This window comes from Letharia lupina, assembly GCF_014066315.1.
Source record: "Letharia lupina isolate WasteWater1 chromosome Unknown contig_11, whole genome shotgun sequence".
Lineage (NCBI taxonomy): Eukaryota > Fungi > Ascomycota > Lecanoromycetes > Lecanorales > Parmeliaceae > Letharia > Letharia lupina.
Window position 1 is genome coordinate 1,240,337 of NW_023502980.1, and position 17,036 is coordinate 1,257,372.

Genomic DNA, 17,036 nt, shown 5'->3' on the forward strand with positions numbered 1-17,036 from the left:
ACAGTGGGGCAACCTGTGGTGGGAGAAGGGGTTGTTGGAAGTACAGAATCAGCTCGTACAGAAAGTTTTTTGTGTCTGGAAATTGTGCATGTTGAAGGTCGATACAGCTACTCTGGTAAAATTTTATGTTCCGCTCTTCGCTTATTCAAAAGAGCTCGACTCAATCGAATGGAAACATGGGCCTCGTAGCCATATCCTCCCACGCCAAAGGAGCCAAAGTGAGATTCTCATCCCAATCCCAGTCATTGTGTAAAATCGAATTCGAGAGTCTATGGTCTTCCTCTTCTGTATGGGAAGCTGGTACGGTTTTAGAGCCTGTCTTATCTCGCGCGCCCCCATCGCTTTCCTCATTCGCTGGCTCATTCGGATCATCCACCGTCTTCCTTGTCCGTGTTGAGCTCTTTGCATGCTTTTTTTTCTTCGGAGATGTTTGGTTTTCCTTGGGTGAGGCTGTTGAATCCTGCTGCTTATACAGGCCAGGGAATCGCAGGCGGAACCGATCCCGTATCTGGCCACATGATCTTTGGTCGAAATTCAATGCGGGATCCTTGAGCATGAGATTCCATTGAAATCCATACAATTGGAAGCCTTTTTCAAGCTCGGTATCTTCCTGCTCTGTCCAGAGACGTTTTGGAGCTCTTAGTGGAGACTTCTTCGCAGTCCCTTTGGTCGCAAATTTGTAGCCAGAGGGTGCTTCTGGCACAGGGTTAGGTGTTGATACTATGAGGTAAGTTTCTTTTGTGGCCAAGCGTACCTTGGTCGTCGTCTGGAGGCTCTGGCATTGCTCTAGTCCACTTGTGCCGTGCGTTCGGGGGGAACACGACGCGGAACCTGAGAAAGATTGATCAGCCGCTGAGTGGGACAGCTAGCAATAGGATGTCATATACCGATCCTTGAGATCCATGTTTGTTCTGCCTTCACGGAAATGCAATTCCGGGTGGTTAAGGATACTTTTCCATCTTCCCATCCCATAGATTGCGACACCTTTGACCAATTGGTCAGTCTCTTCTTCCGTCCACGCTGTCCGTTCTCGAGTATAGATTCTTTTGGCGGTACAACTGCCAGTAGAGCGCACCCTTGGCTTCCTCTTTCTAGCAGGTGGACGCCCGGGATCTTTGGTCTGGTTTGGAAATTGCCCAGCACCAGAATGATATTTATCATGCTCTTCTTGAACTGCATTTGGCGTAATTGGAGGGAATAGTGCTGCACTTGGAGGTGGTTCATGCAGCTCGTTGAGGACCGAGATCGGCTGGAACGGACGCGGTTTATCTTCTCTCAATTTTGTCTGAGGTCGAGGCAGCTGAACGAAGTCGGCAATTTGTTCATGGTCGTAGAGCTTCTGTTTCTTCCGGGGCCGCTCTTTCGGATGCTCCGTCTCTTGTGCTTCAGGGAGTGCAGCAGGCTTGGCTGTGATGGATGCTTCGAGCTCATTGTGTTCCGGCGCCCCCAGAGGTTTCGCTTGCGCAAGTGCTCTTTGTCTACCAGTGAGCTTGTTCGCTTCGTTATCGATGTTGACGCGCGCATTAGGCTCCAACGGAGAAGGTCTTCGCGAAATAATCGAGAGTGGGGGGAAAGGGTCTTGTAGGGGAGGAATCCGTAGAGAGGGACGGGTTTGGAAATCATCAAACATATCATCGAACATTGGAATATTCATAACGAAGTCACAGATGGTCTGGAAGCATTGCCCCCAGAGACTCCACGCGGAATCACGTGATGCAGCAATTTGAGCAGAAGTAGAATTTTCGATCAGTGGTGGTGATGCCTTGCAGCGCCAGGATGCTCGGCCCCGCCAAATGGCAGCCGGGGCGGAATCGTTCCGCTCGGCATCGACAATGCTGTTGATGCACAGTGTCGATGCTTGTGATGTCGCCCGCCAGCTTCAGCTACCGTACTCGAGGGACCTCCAAATTCACATCCTCTGCGACTCTCCTCTTTGAGCCTCAGCCGATCTGCAGCAAACATGGCTACCATTCGTACGTCTACATTTCCGAGCGATTCCTTCCTACATCTGCACTCCGATGTTTCAACAGAATCGTACTCATCGACCTTGTCTTGTGACTTCTTTTACACCTTAAAGAAGGAATCCTGACTCCGAGAGCTTGAAGTGCCTCCGATTCCCCGCTTCATCTTCACGGTATTCGAGCCCATCGCCCTTCTCGCTGGCTACCTCTCCCCAATGCTTGATACAACCAGCTTCGTCAATTCTCAACTTCCCGCAACCTCAGTCACCACCGTATTGCCGACAGCGACAAACCGCGTCCTGGCCCTTGTATGTATTTCCGGAGTCCGTCTTTCCTCCATTGGACCAAGTCTTGAGTCTGGAAACATGTCTTGGGAGTTTCTACTCTGTAGACATATTCCAAGGCGCAATGCAAAGTTCTCGAATAAGCAGTACTGACTCCGAAATTAAAATTAGCAACTGGGTAATGTATACGGACTTCTTGCTATGGTTGGTGTTGGCATTCTTTACGCCACAACAGAAGCAAAAGTCGTGCGCAACTTTCTGCTTGCCTGCGCCATTGCCGACGTAGGCCACCTGTACGTTACGTATGCAGTAATGTACGTATTTTTGACGTTTATGTTGCATTCTTTAGACTAAATCTTGATTCTTGAGAGATATCTGGGAAGTTTCTACCCTTTTGGACATGTTCGAAGTCTTGATATACCCTCTATGAAATGCAATACTGACTCTGAAATTATAATTCAGGGGTTACATGGACTTCATAGATGTGCAAGGATGGAACTCAATGGCGTGGGGCAATATTGGGGTTACGCTTGGGCTTTTTCTGACCAGGGTACTGTACTTGACGGGTTTTTTGGGGCAGGATAAAGTGGTCAATAGCACGAAGAAGACAATCAAGAAAAATATATAGGAACGGGTAGCCATTACCTTGACGAATGTGGTTGCAGACATAGGCGAATTAAGCGGGAATGTCTATGTAGGTTGAAGGTATGCCGCCATTAGAGGCTAGGATGATGCCCTTGTTGTTACGCCGTCGTCCAGCGTAAAAGCACGGCAATACTCGAACGCAGTTTGAATCTTCTGTAAAGCTAGAGTCTAAGATCTGAAGCCAAGCTGGTTGTGCCAGGCTATTCCTCGCTTCGACATCCTACGATGTCCTCCGTAACCTAGTGACCTGCAATTGCATATGCACGACGACGATCCCTCTCCTCTGCAATTGATAGCTATTCACAATCAGCATGTTGTCACGTGATTGCGTAGAACAGCTCCACCACTGTCGTACCTTAACTCCTTTACCCTTAGGCAGACTGATCCATGGCTTCTCGTTGCCAATGACAAAAACATTAGTTTCCCGAGTAGCAAAGGAATTGTCTATGGCATCCTTGATGTGCACAATGTTGAAGCCTCCATCGTGACGCTCGCGATGTGTGATCACACCAATACGGCCCATGTTACGACCACCTGTTGCCATTGCAATAACACCAGTATCAAAGCGAATGAAGTCGCTGATTTTGCCTGTCGATAGATCGATCTTGACTGTGTCATTCACTTTGATAGCAGGGTCCGGATAGCGAATCCTACAGTATGACTTCCAGTCAGCCCCTCAATTAGGAATGCCACCAAAACTTGGTCCAACGACTGAAAGAGTGCAACAAACTCACGTTCGTGCATCATGCGTAACCAAGAATGGGATTCCACCCTTGCCTAATTGCACCCTCTTGACCTTTGCCAGCTTGTATTCCGCCTCTTCAGTGGTAATGCGGTGGACTGTGAAACGACCCTTTGTGTCGTAGACAAGTCGGAAGTTCTCGCCAGTCTTCTCGATAGAGATGACGTCCATGAAGCCGGCGGGATACGTGGTGTCGGTGCGAACCTTGCCGTCGACTTTGATGAGGCGTTGCATGACGATGGCCTTGGTTTCGCGGGAGTTGAGAGCATACTTCAGTCTGGAAGAAGTTAGTAAGGTCTGCTTGGTTTGGACAAAAGCTGTTCAAGCTCACCGGTTACGGATGAAGACAATGAGTGGCATGCAATCTCGGAGCTTGTGAGGACCTGGCGATGGGCGAGGCGCATAGGCACCAGACAGTTTGTCCAGAAGCCAGTGCGATGGCGCGCTGAGACGCTTCTGATGCTTCTTCCTACAGTGATTTTAGCCAGAGTCTTCTGAGTAACCGTCAATGATGACGAAAATGCTGTACTTACGGTCCGCGACCCATGATGGCGATATCACTGAGTCGACGTTGTAGAGACTTGGGCGGAGGTTAGTTCGTTTGATCACGATTTTTGTGGTCTCCAGGCGAAGTGGTGGGGCCGCTTAAGCGAGCCTTGGCGCCAAGATTCTAAGGCTTCGCGGTAATCTGTCAAGTAGCGAGCGCCAAGCGCCTTCATTCTCACGTCGATTTAGGACGTCAACGGATAATCATTTGTTATTCGTGATTGAGATTGCTCACTGAAAGTGTTAGAAAATTCAGCATCTTCCTCAATGATGCTGGATTGTTTGAATTTCTGAGAATCTTTAGCCCTTTCAATGCCTTCTTTTCTGACACCTTGCCTGCCTCTTTCCATGGAATACAGTATCTGAGCTTGGCACACCTAAGCCTACAAGCTATGGGCTTAATGGCAAGGCAGACGGTCTTCGTGAAAAGAAAAGCAAGAAACAGATTCAGTCCTTATCATTCAATATCTAGTATTGATGAGTTGCTTCTAATAGCAACCACGCTCATGCTTTCCTACCTAGGGATCCACGGAGAATAATCCCACTCATGAATAGCCAGCCACTCGCCAACGTCCTCATCTACACGGAGTACACCTCTTGTCTTCAGCTGACACCCAATCTCCGACCGAATCTGATGGTTACATGCGCTTTCCCATAACCATTCGACGCAGAACCTAAGTTTTAGACCGTAAACGCCCTTGTACCGAATACTCCACGTATGAAATGGAAGCCGCCCTATTCCTCTGCCTCGCCGGATAGCAACGTGCGCCTAGTGATCCCCAGCATAGCCTTCGTAGTGGCATTGTCGTTCCCTAATTATGCTGTGACTTGAACCGCCAAGGCGTTCTGGCGTGCAACAGCGCAAGCATAGGTATCGTCGACCGGCGACATCGTGAAGCGGGCCTCGCCCATAAAGACTGAAACCAGTCCGAGCTCTTTTTCCTACGCTCGAGCTTCTTTCATCGGCTGAAGCTGCGCTGCGAATAAAGGTTATCGTTTTTCTCGTCTTCGAGCTCGGCACGGACTCGATCCAGTCGCTACTCTAGCTTCTTGATTCGTCGCAACGCCGAAATGACTGGGAGAGACTTTTAGTAAAACATATGGCTGTTGCCTGTCAAACTGGGAAGACTTACGCAGCTCCTCTCTTTCATTATCAACGTTCTCCTGAACTACCTTCGTATGTTCCGGTTCCTCGTTTCCCTTATCATCATTCTCCTGAACCTGCCTCAACAGTGCCTGCGCAACCCGCCGTAGAATGTCTCGCTAGCTGCGCAGACGTCTGATCGTGTGGTTCTTGGAGTCGATGCGGTTGCTCATACGGCCAACTGTGAGAGTGTAAGTCAAGGGTCTCAACGTTCAGGAAGAAGCTGGAGAGCAGGATGATCAGCTTACTGCGTTGCTTCCTGTTCGATGATCTTTCTTCAAGCTTTTTGAGGTACCTCATGACATTCCTGCCTGCAGGTATTTGGGGCGCGGCGAAAGTGGCCATGACGACAAAGTATGGAAGAACAGGGTGAATTCGATGCCACTGATGAGTTCGAAAGGGGGAAGTGTTAGTACTCGCGAAAGTCTGCCTGCGACCAACGATAGAGAACTGGTTGATATATAGATAATTGTTTGACAGAAGAGAGAGGCTCTAGTAGTAAGCTTCTGAAGAAATTTCGCGGTCAATAGGGATACCACGTATTATAGGCGGAAGATAGGAATTGCTGCTTTGCATGAAATGGCAATTGCTTACCTGCTTTTAAGTCTGTGTGGAAAAGAGATCAACAGCAACTTCGAGACGGTTTTGGGAAGCGAACTCGCATCACACTTTGGCAATAAAAAGGTACAGCTGTGCATGTTGATAGTGATTGATTGAGTGATTGAATGAGTCAAATTGGACACCCTACGGGTTACCCCAAGGGCGTCACAGGCGTCAAAGGCCGAGCCAGATGCATCGTCCCTCGGGCTTCCTAAAAATGTTGACACCGCATCCATCCAGAATGGTCGAGGTCGTTCAACTTCAAGGTTCTACCCATAGCTAGCCATTAACATGAAGTTAACCGAAAATAGCCCTCAGAGGTTGCGCGTCTATTCTTTGTAGTCACTTTCTGACTCTGGTTGATATCCATACCCTTTGCTTTCTGCTTTTTGCGCCGATGCCCCTCCTCCGACCTCGCCTCGCCGGCAGCGCCGACATGGCAGGACACGCTTGGGCAGCTGCTTGTACCTGCGTCCTTATCAGGTCCCTTTCAACCAAATTTTAATCTCGCCCGGCCGTGGCTCGAATCTCTTGGTCCGGGCTCTCCCTCCGAGCATCTGATGTAACCATTGAGATCCTCTGCAATGACACAAATGTTAGGAGTCTCATGTCTCCATTCACAGAAGGGATGGAGTGTCAAGTATCGCTCACTCCCAAATTCGACTTCCAGAACGCTGTCATGCAATTCGACCTCTCTCTCTCAAACTTAATCTGTCCGTAGTTTGAAAGCGACCTCTATCCTCCCCCCAAAGCATCAAGAGGCTCTTCAAGCCTTTATACCTGGTGGTATATCTGTTGGATTTGACATTGCTGAGGTCGCATTGGGCTACTCATGGATTCCTTCCAAATGAGCGTTCGAACAGTCTTTTCCCTATCAAATTGCCTGAGTTTCTGTTTTTCAGATGTTGAAATGTCTGAGCTAGTTAAGTTCGAAGTCGGAAGTTCAGCCATGATGCACAGAAATCGAAAGATAGTGTATGTTTATATGGAACGAGTCTGGGGTATGAGACTGGCACAAAAAAGGAGAAAGCAACACGAGGCAGTGATAAGATAGATGTTTGATACTCCCAGAGCAAGCAGCATTGAAAATCGGAGGAAACCTTATAGACTGGTGGAAGGCTTTGCTAGGCACGAAGACAGGAAGAAAGAGTAACACTGAGATGGATTATAGTAAGGGCGGAGGTCTCGCATGGAAAAGGCGCCTAATGATGAAAGAAACGTATTGTTGTGCTTCCTTGTCACGATACTGGCCTTCCACATAGTGACAGCAACAGGAAGCAGAAGAGAGACAGCCTCGTTAACTCGGTACATGAAGAAACTTCTGTACAATGCCTTGATTGACTTGTTGTCCCTTGCCACTGGACGCCATTCGCTCAGTTCGCTGTGATTGCTGAAAGAATAAGTAGACCGCTGCTGTACATAATAATCATCCTAACAGTCCTTACGTGAGTTCTCATCACGCTTCACCATGAGTTCCTATCCCAATTTGGATCTATACCAGCATTAGCCCTTCCACATAGATGCATAACCCTCCCTGCCTGATGTAGAATACTCACCCTGCACAAAACTCGCCAACACTTTGCTCCCCGTCTGCAGCAAAGGATGGCCTACTACAATCTGTAGGAATCGCTGCAGTCCCTCCCTCCGGTGCTCAATAACATCATCGCTGAATCGATTCGTAAAAACCTTTCCCGGCAATGGCGGTATAGTCACCCTCGCGCTCTCACGCTCCAGTATATCACGGAAGTATTCAAAATCGGAGTATCGCCGACGGACCGTGCTATGCTTGAGCTTGAAAGCGGGAATGTTGGTGCGGCAAACGATTTCGTAGTCAGTGTACATGTTGCGTGATGTACCGTGGGTCTGAGGGTTCTTGACCTGGTGGAAGTGGATGCAGCGTTAGCTTAGGAGGTCTTGGGGCAGAGGCTGAAAACCTAAGGATCCGCAAGATGATGACAGTGAGGGACTGACTTCTATCTCTAGAAAGTTCTCTGGGGGGCCATAGATCTCTTCGAAGCTTTGTTGGCGGGCGTCAGGCATTGCCTGCATTTTGGCAAGTGAGAGGGGAATGATGGAGCTGCTTCGCAGAGTGGTCAGATCCTGATGAGGCTCACTTGTAGCAAATTGGTTTTTTCTGAGCGGCTCAAGGTGTATAGTCTTAGAACGGCTGTTTGAGAGGGTATCAAAGATGGAGAGAACTACACAAAAGGTGGGGCGGACTCGCGTTTCATGGGCGACCCTGGTCTACACAAATCACACGATCAATCGATATGAGGATACATTTATTCTAAAGGAAAACCTGCAGCCAATCTCCAGGACGAAGCTTCTATGTAAGTTCCCCTATCTGCTATCCCTGCTCAAGTAGAAAGCTGTCTGTGACAAGACCACTACTCTTTCGGTCCCTTTGGTACGATTCCATCATAGGAAGCCTATGTCTGCGGGGGGTGACCGAATTGCTAAGGGATTGAAGGGGGAAATCTCGCTGGAGTGGCCGTCCATTCAAAGCACCTGGTTCCACATATCTATTGTTGACAAGGGTCGGTGGTCTGTGAACGGGGTCCTTTAGTAGGGCTTGTTCCGGTATCTGCATGGGCACTGTAGAAACAACCGGTTCGTAACCCTCGGTGCTCCGTTCTCCACGCCTCCTGAGCCCTGGCGCATGTACATCTTCAACGGCCGTTGAGCCTTCTTGGCCGTGCGATCGAATGCTGGTTGGCCCACGGGGACTCTCAGCTTCAGGGGCTGTTGAGCCTTCTTGGCCGTGCGATCGAATGCTAGTCGGCCCACGGGTACTCTCAGTTTCACGGGCCGTTAACCCTTCTTGGTACAGCGATTGAACACTTGTTGATCCAATACTCTCAGTGAACTGATTCGACCGGAGCCCTTCTGTTTCGACATGAGTGCTGGACGTTTCTCTAGAGATTTGTCTTTCTAATAGATTTCTCATTTCCTTTCCCACATGATCGTCAAGCATCCCTCCATACCCTTGACCTTGTTCGTGGAGACGTATAAATTCCATCAGCTCGTTTAGAGGTAGGAGTCCATCCATGTGGACCGGCCGGCCGCGTCTCCTCCATTGCCTTAGTCGTCGTAGTGCGTAGGCCGGGAGCACAGTTACTGGTGCAGAAAGCCACATGACCAAGCGAACAAACCACGTAAATCGGCCTGAAATCTCTAGGTGGAATACAGGCATGACGAACGTAGGTCCTACCTGGCTAACCATAATTACTATATTGGTCGTAAGGTATGAAAAGCGACTACCGGTCATGAGCAAGTGGCTCCAGAAGAATGGTAGGACTTCCGCAATGGCCACGGACACAACTACCAGGGAAACAAGCATCCAATCCGGTCGGTTTCGAACTTTCAGTACCTTGCCAGCAAACGTTCTGTGGTTCATTAGCCCATTACATAGGTCTGAAAGCACGTTATCAGACGGAGCCTCACCTGCGTCGTTTGTCACCGGTCCGGTTCCATACCGTCAATCTTGGTATATCAACACTCATGATACCCCACATAACAAATGCCAAAACGCCGTAAAGAGCTACCAACATCATGGCAACGGAGGCCATAACCAACCACAATTTGCCAGACCATACGGCAGGGTAAATGCAAATCGATGTGTTTGCCGGGGTTCCTCCCCAAGCTTGTGGCCGACCAACATGGCTGTCTCCAGCCGCTGAACCTTGGTCGTTAGGAGGCGAGAGTCCCCGACGGCTGTAAGCGAGGGGAACTAACCCAAAGGGCGCAATGTTGCTCTTGCTGTCGTTTGGGATCGGAAGCCCGCTGGTCCAAACGAGGAGGAATACCAGATAAACAAACAGTTCTAAGGAGAGTTGCATGCTGAATAGATCCTTGAGACTCGATTAAACTGCGGGGATAGAATTGCCTTTGGGTCTGCGATTAGAGGAAAGCATTGCGCTTGGCTGTCTTCCATCTGGAAATTTTAAATTGAGGAGAGATAACATTGCATGAGAATTGTAACAAACGAAGATCGATCTTTCCCAGCTTGGTGGTCTTGGTAATTGGGCAAGAGAAACCGAAATTGGAGGCCTGTAATTACTTGTTTGGCAGGAGCAATCGGCAGAGCGCCGCGAGAGACACAGTGTGTTGAAAAATGTTTCCTGCCTAACAAAATCTTATCTCCCGTCTCAAAGCACCAGCCACGTCGACAATCATCCAACGAGAACCTGGTTGACCGGAATATGTACTAAAGACTACGAGTCAGGACCGGATGCTGTAAACAAAGCCGCGAGTGTGAAGGGTCAAGTGGCTCAGGACATACTGAGTTTCACAACATATCCTAGTGCCCCCATCACGACGAAGCCAACACCGACCTATGTGATGTCAACGGAAGTCATCAACCTTCCTGCGTCTATTTTCGTGCACTCACTGCCTGAGAAATCTTAAGAAATTCAAGCTTATCAGCTACACATCCTCGTGGTCAGCGTCAGGGTGGGCGGTCAAGAAAGATTGACGCAGCTTACGCTTTGTACATCTGTGCTACTGGTTAGTAAATTGTAGAGGGAGTTCTGAGGGACGAAGACAAGGCGAACCTGTTCATAAATTGGGTGCCATCGTGCAAAAAGTCCCGAGGGATGTCGAGGATCTCCTTGAATTGATCTGACATTATGTGGTATTGAGAGTTTGCAAAGGGGGCCCAATGTTCTGCGAAGTGGTGGTTATTTAAGCTAATACCAATGACACGAGGGAGTGTGAGGTTGTGTGGTTTGAAAGATCTACCATAATTAAAGTAGAGAGGACAGCTGGAGCTGGAGCTCGCTAAAACATTTTCCCGAACGACTCTCAAAGATACGCAGTAGTTTACATCACGAATCTTTCGCATCGAATGCTTGATCACTTCTCTTCCACTACTCAACCCACAACCTTCCAGCTTCATTTTCGGTTCCCGGCGTCACCACTACTTTGTATCACGCTCCTTTCGCCACCTCGTTCACAAACAAGCGGTTTGGAAGAAGACACCACACCACTCTTCTAATCTCCATCCAACTTGACAAGGCTGAGAATTGACTGTCTCTCCAAGTTTGGAGGTCCCATCTTCCAAGTTGAGACTACTGCCACACCGCTTTGGAGTCCCCGTACTGACTGCAGTGACACTGTCGTCTCTTCTTCTGACTCGGGGAAAGCAAGGTGCTGGAAAATTGTTTGCTGAGATCTCCTCTGAGCCAGCCGCTGTCCTGTACTCTTATTGTGCTCCTTCAACTTCAGCCCGTCATTTGCCGAGACAACCTCGTCGGCCAAAGCAATTGTTGTACGCAGTCCAAGTATTCAGTGCAAGATCTTCTTTTCTCGTGGGCTTCTTTCACCTGTACGTATTCTTGCATGTTTTCCTGGAGATTTGTCTAGTGGTGCTGGCAGCTCTTGCGTTCTACGATCGGCGAACATCGTGCAAGCAGTGGTCCCTAACGATCAGTACGTTGTATTTACCGTGTATTCTCGAAAGCTAATACATTTACTGGCACCTGGCAGACTTGTACTTCTACCTTGAATTCGAGACTGTTGTACTCATGATACAAAATACACTCACGATTTAATTAACAGCTGAATCAACGATTTCCACAATGGCTGCGGAAGAGGACAATTTCGACATTGACATCTATGGTGATGGCGGAGAGGATGATCAAAATCAAGAGCCGGAGGATGGGATGAAGGCCGAGGAATCCTCCGACCAGACTCTACAACCACCAGAGCCTGCATCAAATGCAGCAGACCATTCCTCGGCAAATGACCAGAGAGTAAATTCAGACGTAAAGATTGAGCATGAAGGCAATGATGTTGCACAAAAGATCGCCAGCACAGACGAATCTGGTTCAGATCCTGTGCAGCTTCCGAAACAAGCACCACAGACACAGGGACTGAAGCGAAAAGACGGAGTGGACGATCGATACGTTGATCCTGGCGCGACCACCGCTCTTTTCGTGTCCGAGCTACATTGGTGGGTCAATGATGACGACGTTCGCGGCTGGGCAAATCAGAGTCAGTGTGAGGACGAGCTTGAGGATATGACATTCAGCGAACACAAAGTGAACGGGAAGAGTAAAGGGTGAGTGTTTCTCAGGAGAAGAAGCTTGCATGAGTTGCTAATATGGCAATTTTCAATAAACTAGTCAGGCCTATGTCCTATTCAAAACGCCGCAAGCTGCGACAGCCGCAAAGCACAAGATTGAATCCTTTGGTGAAGGCCAACAGTACACGAAAAAGTTCACGGTCAGCTACACCAATCCCTACACCAACCCTTTCCGTACGCTTCCCAAAGACGGGCCTGCCCGAAATAACGCTCCTGTAAATAACAATCGGTCGACTTCCGGGTCATACGGTGGTGCAGGAGCAGGAGGCACGGGTGGCACGCCACAGTCCTTCAACAATGGCTCCGGTGGCTATCGAGGCAACCGAGGAGGTGGGTACAACAATCGGGGTGGAGGCATGAACAATATGTCAGGCTACAGCAGAGGAGGCTTCCAACAACCAGTGACGGGGAGCTTCCAAGGCTCTGGCATGGGCGGCTTCCAAGGCTCACCCATGGGAGGCATGCAGTCCTATGGAGGCTTTCAAACCCGAGGGGCCATGATGGGAGGCATGCGTGGAGGACCGATGGGCATGCGGGGGGGAAGAGGAGGTATAAACCCTAGCGGAATAATGGGCATGCCGATGACTGGGATGGGCATGAGTGCGATGGGAGGCATGGGGATGAGTATGCCACAAATGAACGGAGGCATGGGTATGCAAGGTATGCAAGGCTCTCACTTTCACCCCCACATGAATCTCGTTGGACAATACGGATCGTCTGCCACCCCGGTGGGACATTCCTCACCTCCTATCCCTCAAGCGATGCACTATTCGCCGTCGCCCCCTACGAGGCTCCATCCTTCCCTCATTCGTGGACGGCCTGCTCCCCCCACGGGCAGTGCCCCCAGCTCTGCTTGGGCCCAATACACACAGTACTTGCCATCACCGGCCAGTAGCTCCCCCACACGTCTTTCTTCTCAAGTAGAAGCTCCAGAGACTTCCTTTGCTCCCTCTCTACAAACCACAGCGCTAGCAGGGGATTCATCGCTGACAGGTACCCAAGCCCACTACAACCCTGCATTCTTTACCCAGCAGCAACAAGGACAGCAAGGCGGCAGCTCGGGGGATGCGAACTGGAACCCGCACGGTGCAAAACGAACGAGACAAGAATGAGACCTCCAACTCCCTCCGCCTCTGATATTTACCATTATGCCCCAACACATGAGGTGTGAAGATGTGGTGGAGAAGGCCCGCCTCCTCATTTCAACGACAAAAGGCCGCTTAATATTAGGAAGTCAAGCATCGGTTAGATCCACCTCAGTTTGATTGGACGATAAGGTTTCATTTTCTACATCTGTATTCTAGGTCAAAAGCGGCTGCGAAGGGCTATCATGTAGGGCAAATGAATAGTCTTGACTATGCATGCAAGATCAGATCCGGTGCAGATAGCCCGTGATTCGCCGGAGGCCATGCCTTGTCACCTTTCCTGTGTGCTGTCGACACCTTGCCCTGTTTTGTTGTAACCGCGCCTGTTTCTTGGCCTGCCAATCGCCAATAATACTCGGAAGGTCCAATGTGTACTCCCTGCCAAACGAATCCGTATCGAGAGAAGAGAAACCCTGCTAACGGATAATCCAATCTCAGTATTGCAGTATTGAGGCTGCTGACTTGATAGCTCATACTCAACAAGCAATGCATCTCCTCCGAGCTTGTCCCTGAAGTCGAAGGGCGCCGGATTCCTTGTCGAAATGGCGTTCATGCCCCTTTGAAGTACCGCAGAATCACTACAGCGTGTTTCTTGTCAACGGCTGTTCTAATATGGAGATCCCCAACTATACCCAGCTCTCGATGAAGGAAATTCTTTCCGCTCTTTTTCAGACCGCTTGCTCAATCTCATGATATTTTCAAGATAGTCCTTAGCATCCTTTGGCACCCCGCAAATCTCAATGTGCTTCAGTCCCTTCAATTGTCCTAAGCATTCTAAGACCTTATGCTCGTGGCCTGTTGTCAATTGCTCTGTGCCGAGAGCGAGGAAGTTCACTTTCAAGCTCTTCAAGTTGTTTGAGAATGATAGGATTTCGCATAGCTCTCCAAGAGCAGTGCCAACGATAGCAGCAACTTCCAATTTCTTGTCCTCTAGTAGCATCCTGGACGGCGTATGAAACGTCTCATGTTCGGGATTCAGGGTAACATACAGGGTTAGTTGTCGCATATGGTGCACATAATGCCTAATCTTAGATGTCCATTTCGACGGAATGGAGGCGAGGTCGCCCCCTGCCACGGATATGCTGAGTGGGATTCTGCTGGAGTAACCCAAATAGCTCGCTTGATTCAAGACGATAGAGAAATTGTTGCGTTTGCACATGATTGCACAGCCTTCCTTCCGGATTTGTTTGTTGGTCCGGAGCAGCTGTGGTGCTAATGCTGTTGGTGCTTCTGTACCAGGATTTTGCAGACCACCTTTGCAGGACATCATTCTCTTGGCCGTGACGGCTATTTCGACGTCGTCCTCGAATTGCAGGCAATACGCCCAAATCTCATTTCGAAGTCTGAGATAGCTAGTCAGCATCTAGCCTCTGTCAGGAGTGGAATTACATGCTCTGCGGGAAGACTTAGAAGGTTTCGAGATTCAGGTGAAGAAGACGTATCTTGAGCAAAAGGATGCATGTTATTCGCATGTTCTGGGAACTCTGACTCTGTGTAACTAAAGTTCATGATGTAGAAGATGTTAAAGCGATGAGGATAGTGGTACGAGTCTATTGGATGACGGAAATTAGGTTGGTAAATGTACAAATCCGGTGAGCGCAGGAGATTACACGTTGTTCAACCGTTCAGTGTTATGGACAGCTTTCAATTGTTACTTATTGGTAAGGAATTTAGTCAACGTGTGAAAAGGGAATATTTAATATTGCATATTCACTCCCATGCTTTTGACATGAGTCAGCTTCGGCCAAGACTGAATGCTGAGCCTTGCCTGGGATTTGAGGCCATCCTTCAAGGGTGGCGACAGGCTACGCTGTATGTTGCTCGCGAAAATGGTGGTCTGCAAAAGACTTCTGTTCCTGTGTGTTGGATGGAAGCAGGGCGGTAGTAACGGCTCTTTTTCACATCTCTCAATTACATGAGATAAGAGGAAAACGAATTACAGGTTAGAGGACAAAGAGGAAAGAGGCAAAGTTCTTTCTCGGTTTCTCTTACATTGTCTTGGAAAAGCTGCAAATAGGCTGGCGATTTGGGACTTCGATGCCGCCATTTTGGATGAATCTTCCTCGCTCCTTCCAAGCGACTTGTAGAAGAATTGGGAATGACAACTCCACAAACCAATTGAGGTTCTTGTACTCGTGATGATATTAGTGCAGCTCACGAAGCACAAAATTCCAGGATCAAGTTTCAAAGACAAGAGAAGCCATGCTAATGCCTGGTGAACTCCTCTCGCCTCACATATAAGCCTCAGCCTTAGCCCGTGATGCACTAAACCGTTTTGAGACTGCATAAGTTTTCGTGCATTGTCACATTCAGTCGGCAAATATATTCCGTTATACTAATATCTCATGTACACATACTATCAACAGATTTACCTGCTTGCCATCTTCTTGCCACAGGCGGTCGTCTTTTCATGACCATCCCACCTGCCTGGGGAAAATTTGCGCCGGCGCAAATCCAAGGACCTACACCAGGCTCGAACGAGGCATCGTTACCGCAGTCGCGAGAGAATGAAGATGTCATACGAAGTACCCAGCTCAAAGACACGACAACAAAGAAGCAAGAAGACCATGTGCGGAAGCCATGGGCACATTTTGTCGCGGGAGGGTATCCAATATCCAGAAACCGTTGCCCACTGAGGAATCGACTGATTTCATCCTAGAATTGGGGGAATGAGCTCTGCGATTCTCACATCTCCTCTCGAAGTCCTCAAAACTCGATTACAATCCGACTTCTATCAATCTCAAATATTAGCAACGCGAGATGCTCGCGGCATACCTCCACCATCCGACCTCTCTTTACCTCGCACAGCCCTCCTACATTTCCGTGAAACTTTCCAGCTATTATTCTCCATCCATCGCGTTGAGGGATGGCGAGCACTTTTCAAAGGGCTGGGGCCCAACCTCACTGGTGTAGTCCCAGCGCGGGCGATCAATTTCTACTCCTACGGCAACGGCAAGAGAATCATAAGTCAAAACTTCAACCACGGACAGGACGCCGCCTGGGTCAATTTTTGTGCTGCTGCGAACGCGGGTATAATCACAGGCACGATCACAAACCCAATATGGGTCGTCAAGACGCGGATGCAACTCGATAAAAATCATGCGGAGAAAACAAGCACTTCGTCCAATCGTCAATACTCAAATTCCTTCGATTGCGTCAAACAGACAATACGTAGTGAAGGAATTAGAGGTCTATATCGGGGATTAAGCGCAAGCTATCTTGGAGTGACTGAAAGTACTTTGCAATGGGTGCTCTATGAGCGGATGAAGCTGTATTTGAGGCGCAGAGAGGACAGGCTCATGGCTTCGGGCAGAAAAGCAACGTACTGGGATAATTCTGTGAGCTGGGGTGGCAGAGTTCTGGGGGCTGGCACTGCGAAGTTCTTTGCAGCTGTTATCACGTATCCCCACGAAGTGGTTCGGACTCGATTACGGCAAGCACCACAAAGGGATGGCCGCATGAAATACACTGGAATCGTGCAATGTTTAACGACCATCTGGAGAGAAGAGGGTATCGCCTCACTGTACGGTGGGCTTACACCACACATGCTGAGAGTCGTACCTAGTGCTGCCATCATGTTTGGAATGTGAGTATAAGTCAAAATCCTTTGAACATACAATCTGACTATCTCTAGGTATGAAGTTATACTACGGCTACTAGGAGAGCAAGCTTGATACTCCATGTCTTTGCTTTGACCTATGACTTCCAACTTACAAGAAGCCTCTTGAGCCTCTTGGCATGGCACGCCTCCCCAGCGAATCTCCATCTTCTGTACAAAATTCCTAACATTCACCATAGCCAGGAGGATCGAAGGAATGGTTTCCGCCGGATAATCTCCGCTCTTGAATGAAGCCTGACGTGTGTAATTACAGCGCTTGATAAGA

At 49.0% G+C, this 17,036-nt stretch overlaps 9 protein-coding genes across 9 annotated transcripts; 3 read left to right on the forward strand and 6 right to left on the reverse strand.

Moving 5' to 3' along the window:
- Window positions 1–160: 160 nt before the first annotated feature.
- Window positions 161–1,642, reverse strand: HO133_000946 (uncharacterized protein; the record flags this gene model as incomplete). The annotated part of the gene is made up of 3 exons (XM_037291879.1): window positions 161–696; window positions 755–831; window positions 888–1,642. The coding sequence occupies 3 exons, from the start codon at window positions 1,640–1,642 to the stop codon at window positions 161–163; spliced, it is 1,368 nt and encodes a 455-aa protein (XP_037152241.1).
- Window positions 1,643–2,446: 804 nt separating this feature from the next.
- Window positions 2,447–2,873, forward strand: HO133_000947 (uncharacterized protein; the record flags this gene model as incomplete). The annotated part of the gene is made up of 2 exons (XM_037291880.1): window positions 2,447–2,559; window positions 2,708–2,873. 2 exons carry the CDS (start codon window positions 2,447–2,449, stop codon window positions 2,871–2,873), a joined length of 279 nt encoding a protein of 92 aa, XP_037152242.1.
- Window positions 2,874–3,129: 256 nt separating this feature from the next.
- Window positions 3,130–4,179, reverse strand: HO133_000948 (uncharacterized protein; the record flags this gene model as incomplete). The annotated part of the gene is made up of 5 exons (XM_037291881.1): window positions 3,130–3,186; window positions 3,246–3,540; window positions 3,625–3,909; window positions 3,964–4,101; window positions 4,166–4,179. The coding sequence occupies 5 exons, from the start codon at window positions 4,177–4,179 to the stop codon at window positions 3,130–3,132; spliced, it is 789 nt and encodes a 262-aa protein (XP_037152243.1).
- A 3,206-nt stretch (window positions 4,180–7,385) lies between these two features.
- On the reverse strand, window positions 7,386–7,971 carry HO133_000949 (uncharacterized protein; the record flags this gene model as incomplete). The annotated part of the gene is made up of 3 exons (XM_037291882.1): window positions 7,386–7,414; window positions 7,479–7,800; window positions 7,894–7,971. 3 exons carry the CDS (start codon window positions 7,969–7,971, stop codon window positions 7,386–7,388), a joined length of 429 nt encoding a protein of 142 aa, XP_037152244.1.
- Window positions 7,972–8,269: 298 nt separating this feature from the next.
- HO133_000950 (uncharacterized protein) lies at window positions 8,270–9,761 on the reverse strand (the record flags this gene model as incomplete). Its single annotated transcript, XM_037291883.1, has 2 exons — window positions 8,270–9,308; window positions 9,367–9,761. The coding sequence occupies 2 exons, from the start codon at window positions 9,759–9,761 to the stop codon at window positions 8,270–8,272; spliced, it is 1,434 nt and encodes a 477-aa protein (XP_037152245.1).
- Window positions 9,762–10,094: 333 nt separating this feature from the next.
- HO133_000951 (uncharacterized protein) lies at window positions 10,095–10,549 on the reverse strand (the record flags this gene model as incomplete). Its single annotated transcript, XM_037291884.1, has 5 exons — window positions 10,095–10,129; window positions 10,205–10,256; window positions 10,313–10,347; window positions 10,407–10,417; window positions 10,476–10,549. 5 exons carry the CDS (start codon window positions 10,547–10,549, stop codon window positions 10,095–10,097), a joined length of 207 nt encoding a protein of 68 aa, XP_037152246.1.
- Window positions 10,550–11,501: 952 nt separating this feature from the next.
- On the forward strand, window positions 11,502–13,119 carry HO133_000952 (uncharacterized protein; the record flags this gene model as incomplete). Its single annotated transcript, XM_037291885.1, has 3 exons — window positions 11,502–11,983; window positions 12,048–12,667; window positions 13,010–13,119. The coding sequence occupies 3 exons, from the start codon at window positions 11,502–11,504 to the stop codon at window positions 13,117–13,119; spliced, it is 1,212 nt and encodes a 403-aa protein (XP_037152247.1).
- A 640-nt stretch (window positions 13,120–13,759) lies between these two features.
- On the reverse strand, window positions 13,760–14,661 carry HO133_000953 (uncharacterized protein; the record flags this gene model as incomplete). The annotated part of the gene is made up of 2 exons (XM_037291886.1): window positions 13,760–14,495; window positions 14,591–14,661. The coding sequence occupies 2 exons, from the start codon at window positions 14,659–14,661 to the stop codon at window positions 13,760–13,762; spliced, it is 807 nt and encodes a 268-aa protein (XP_037152248.1).
- A 901-nt stretch (window positions 14,662–15,562) lies between these two features.
- On the forward strand, window positions 15,563–16,826 carry HO133_000954 (uncharacterized protein; the record flags this gene model as incomplete). The annotated part of the gene is made up of 3 exons (XM_037291887.1): window positions 15,563–15,756; window positions 15,812–16,738; window positions 16,787–16,826. The coding sequence occupies 3 exons, from the start codon at window positions 15,563–15,565 to the stop codon at window positions 16,824–16,826; spliced, it is 1,161 nt and encodes a 386-aa protein (XP_037152249.1).
- Between the last annotated feature and the right edge of the window lie 210 nt (window positions 16,827–17,036).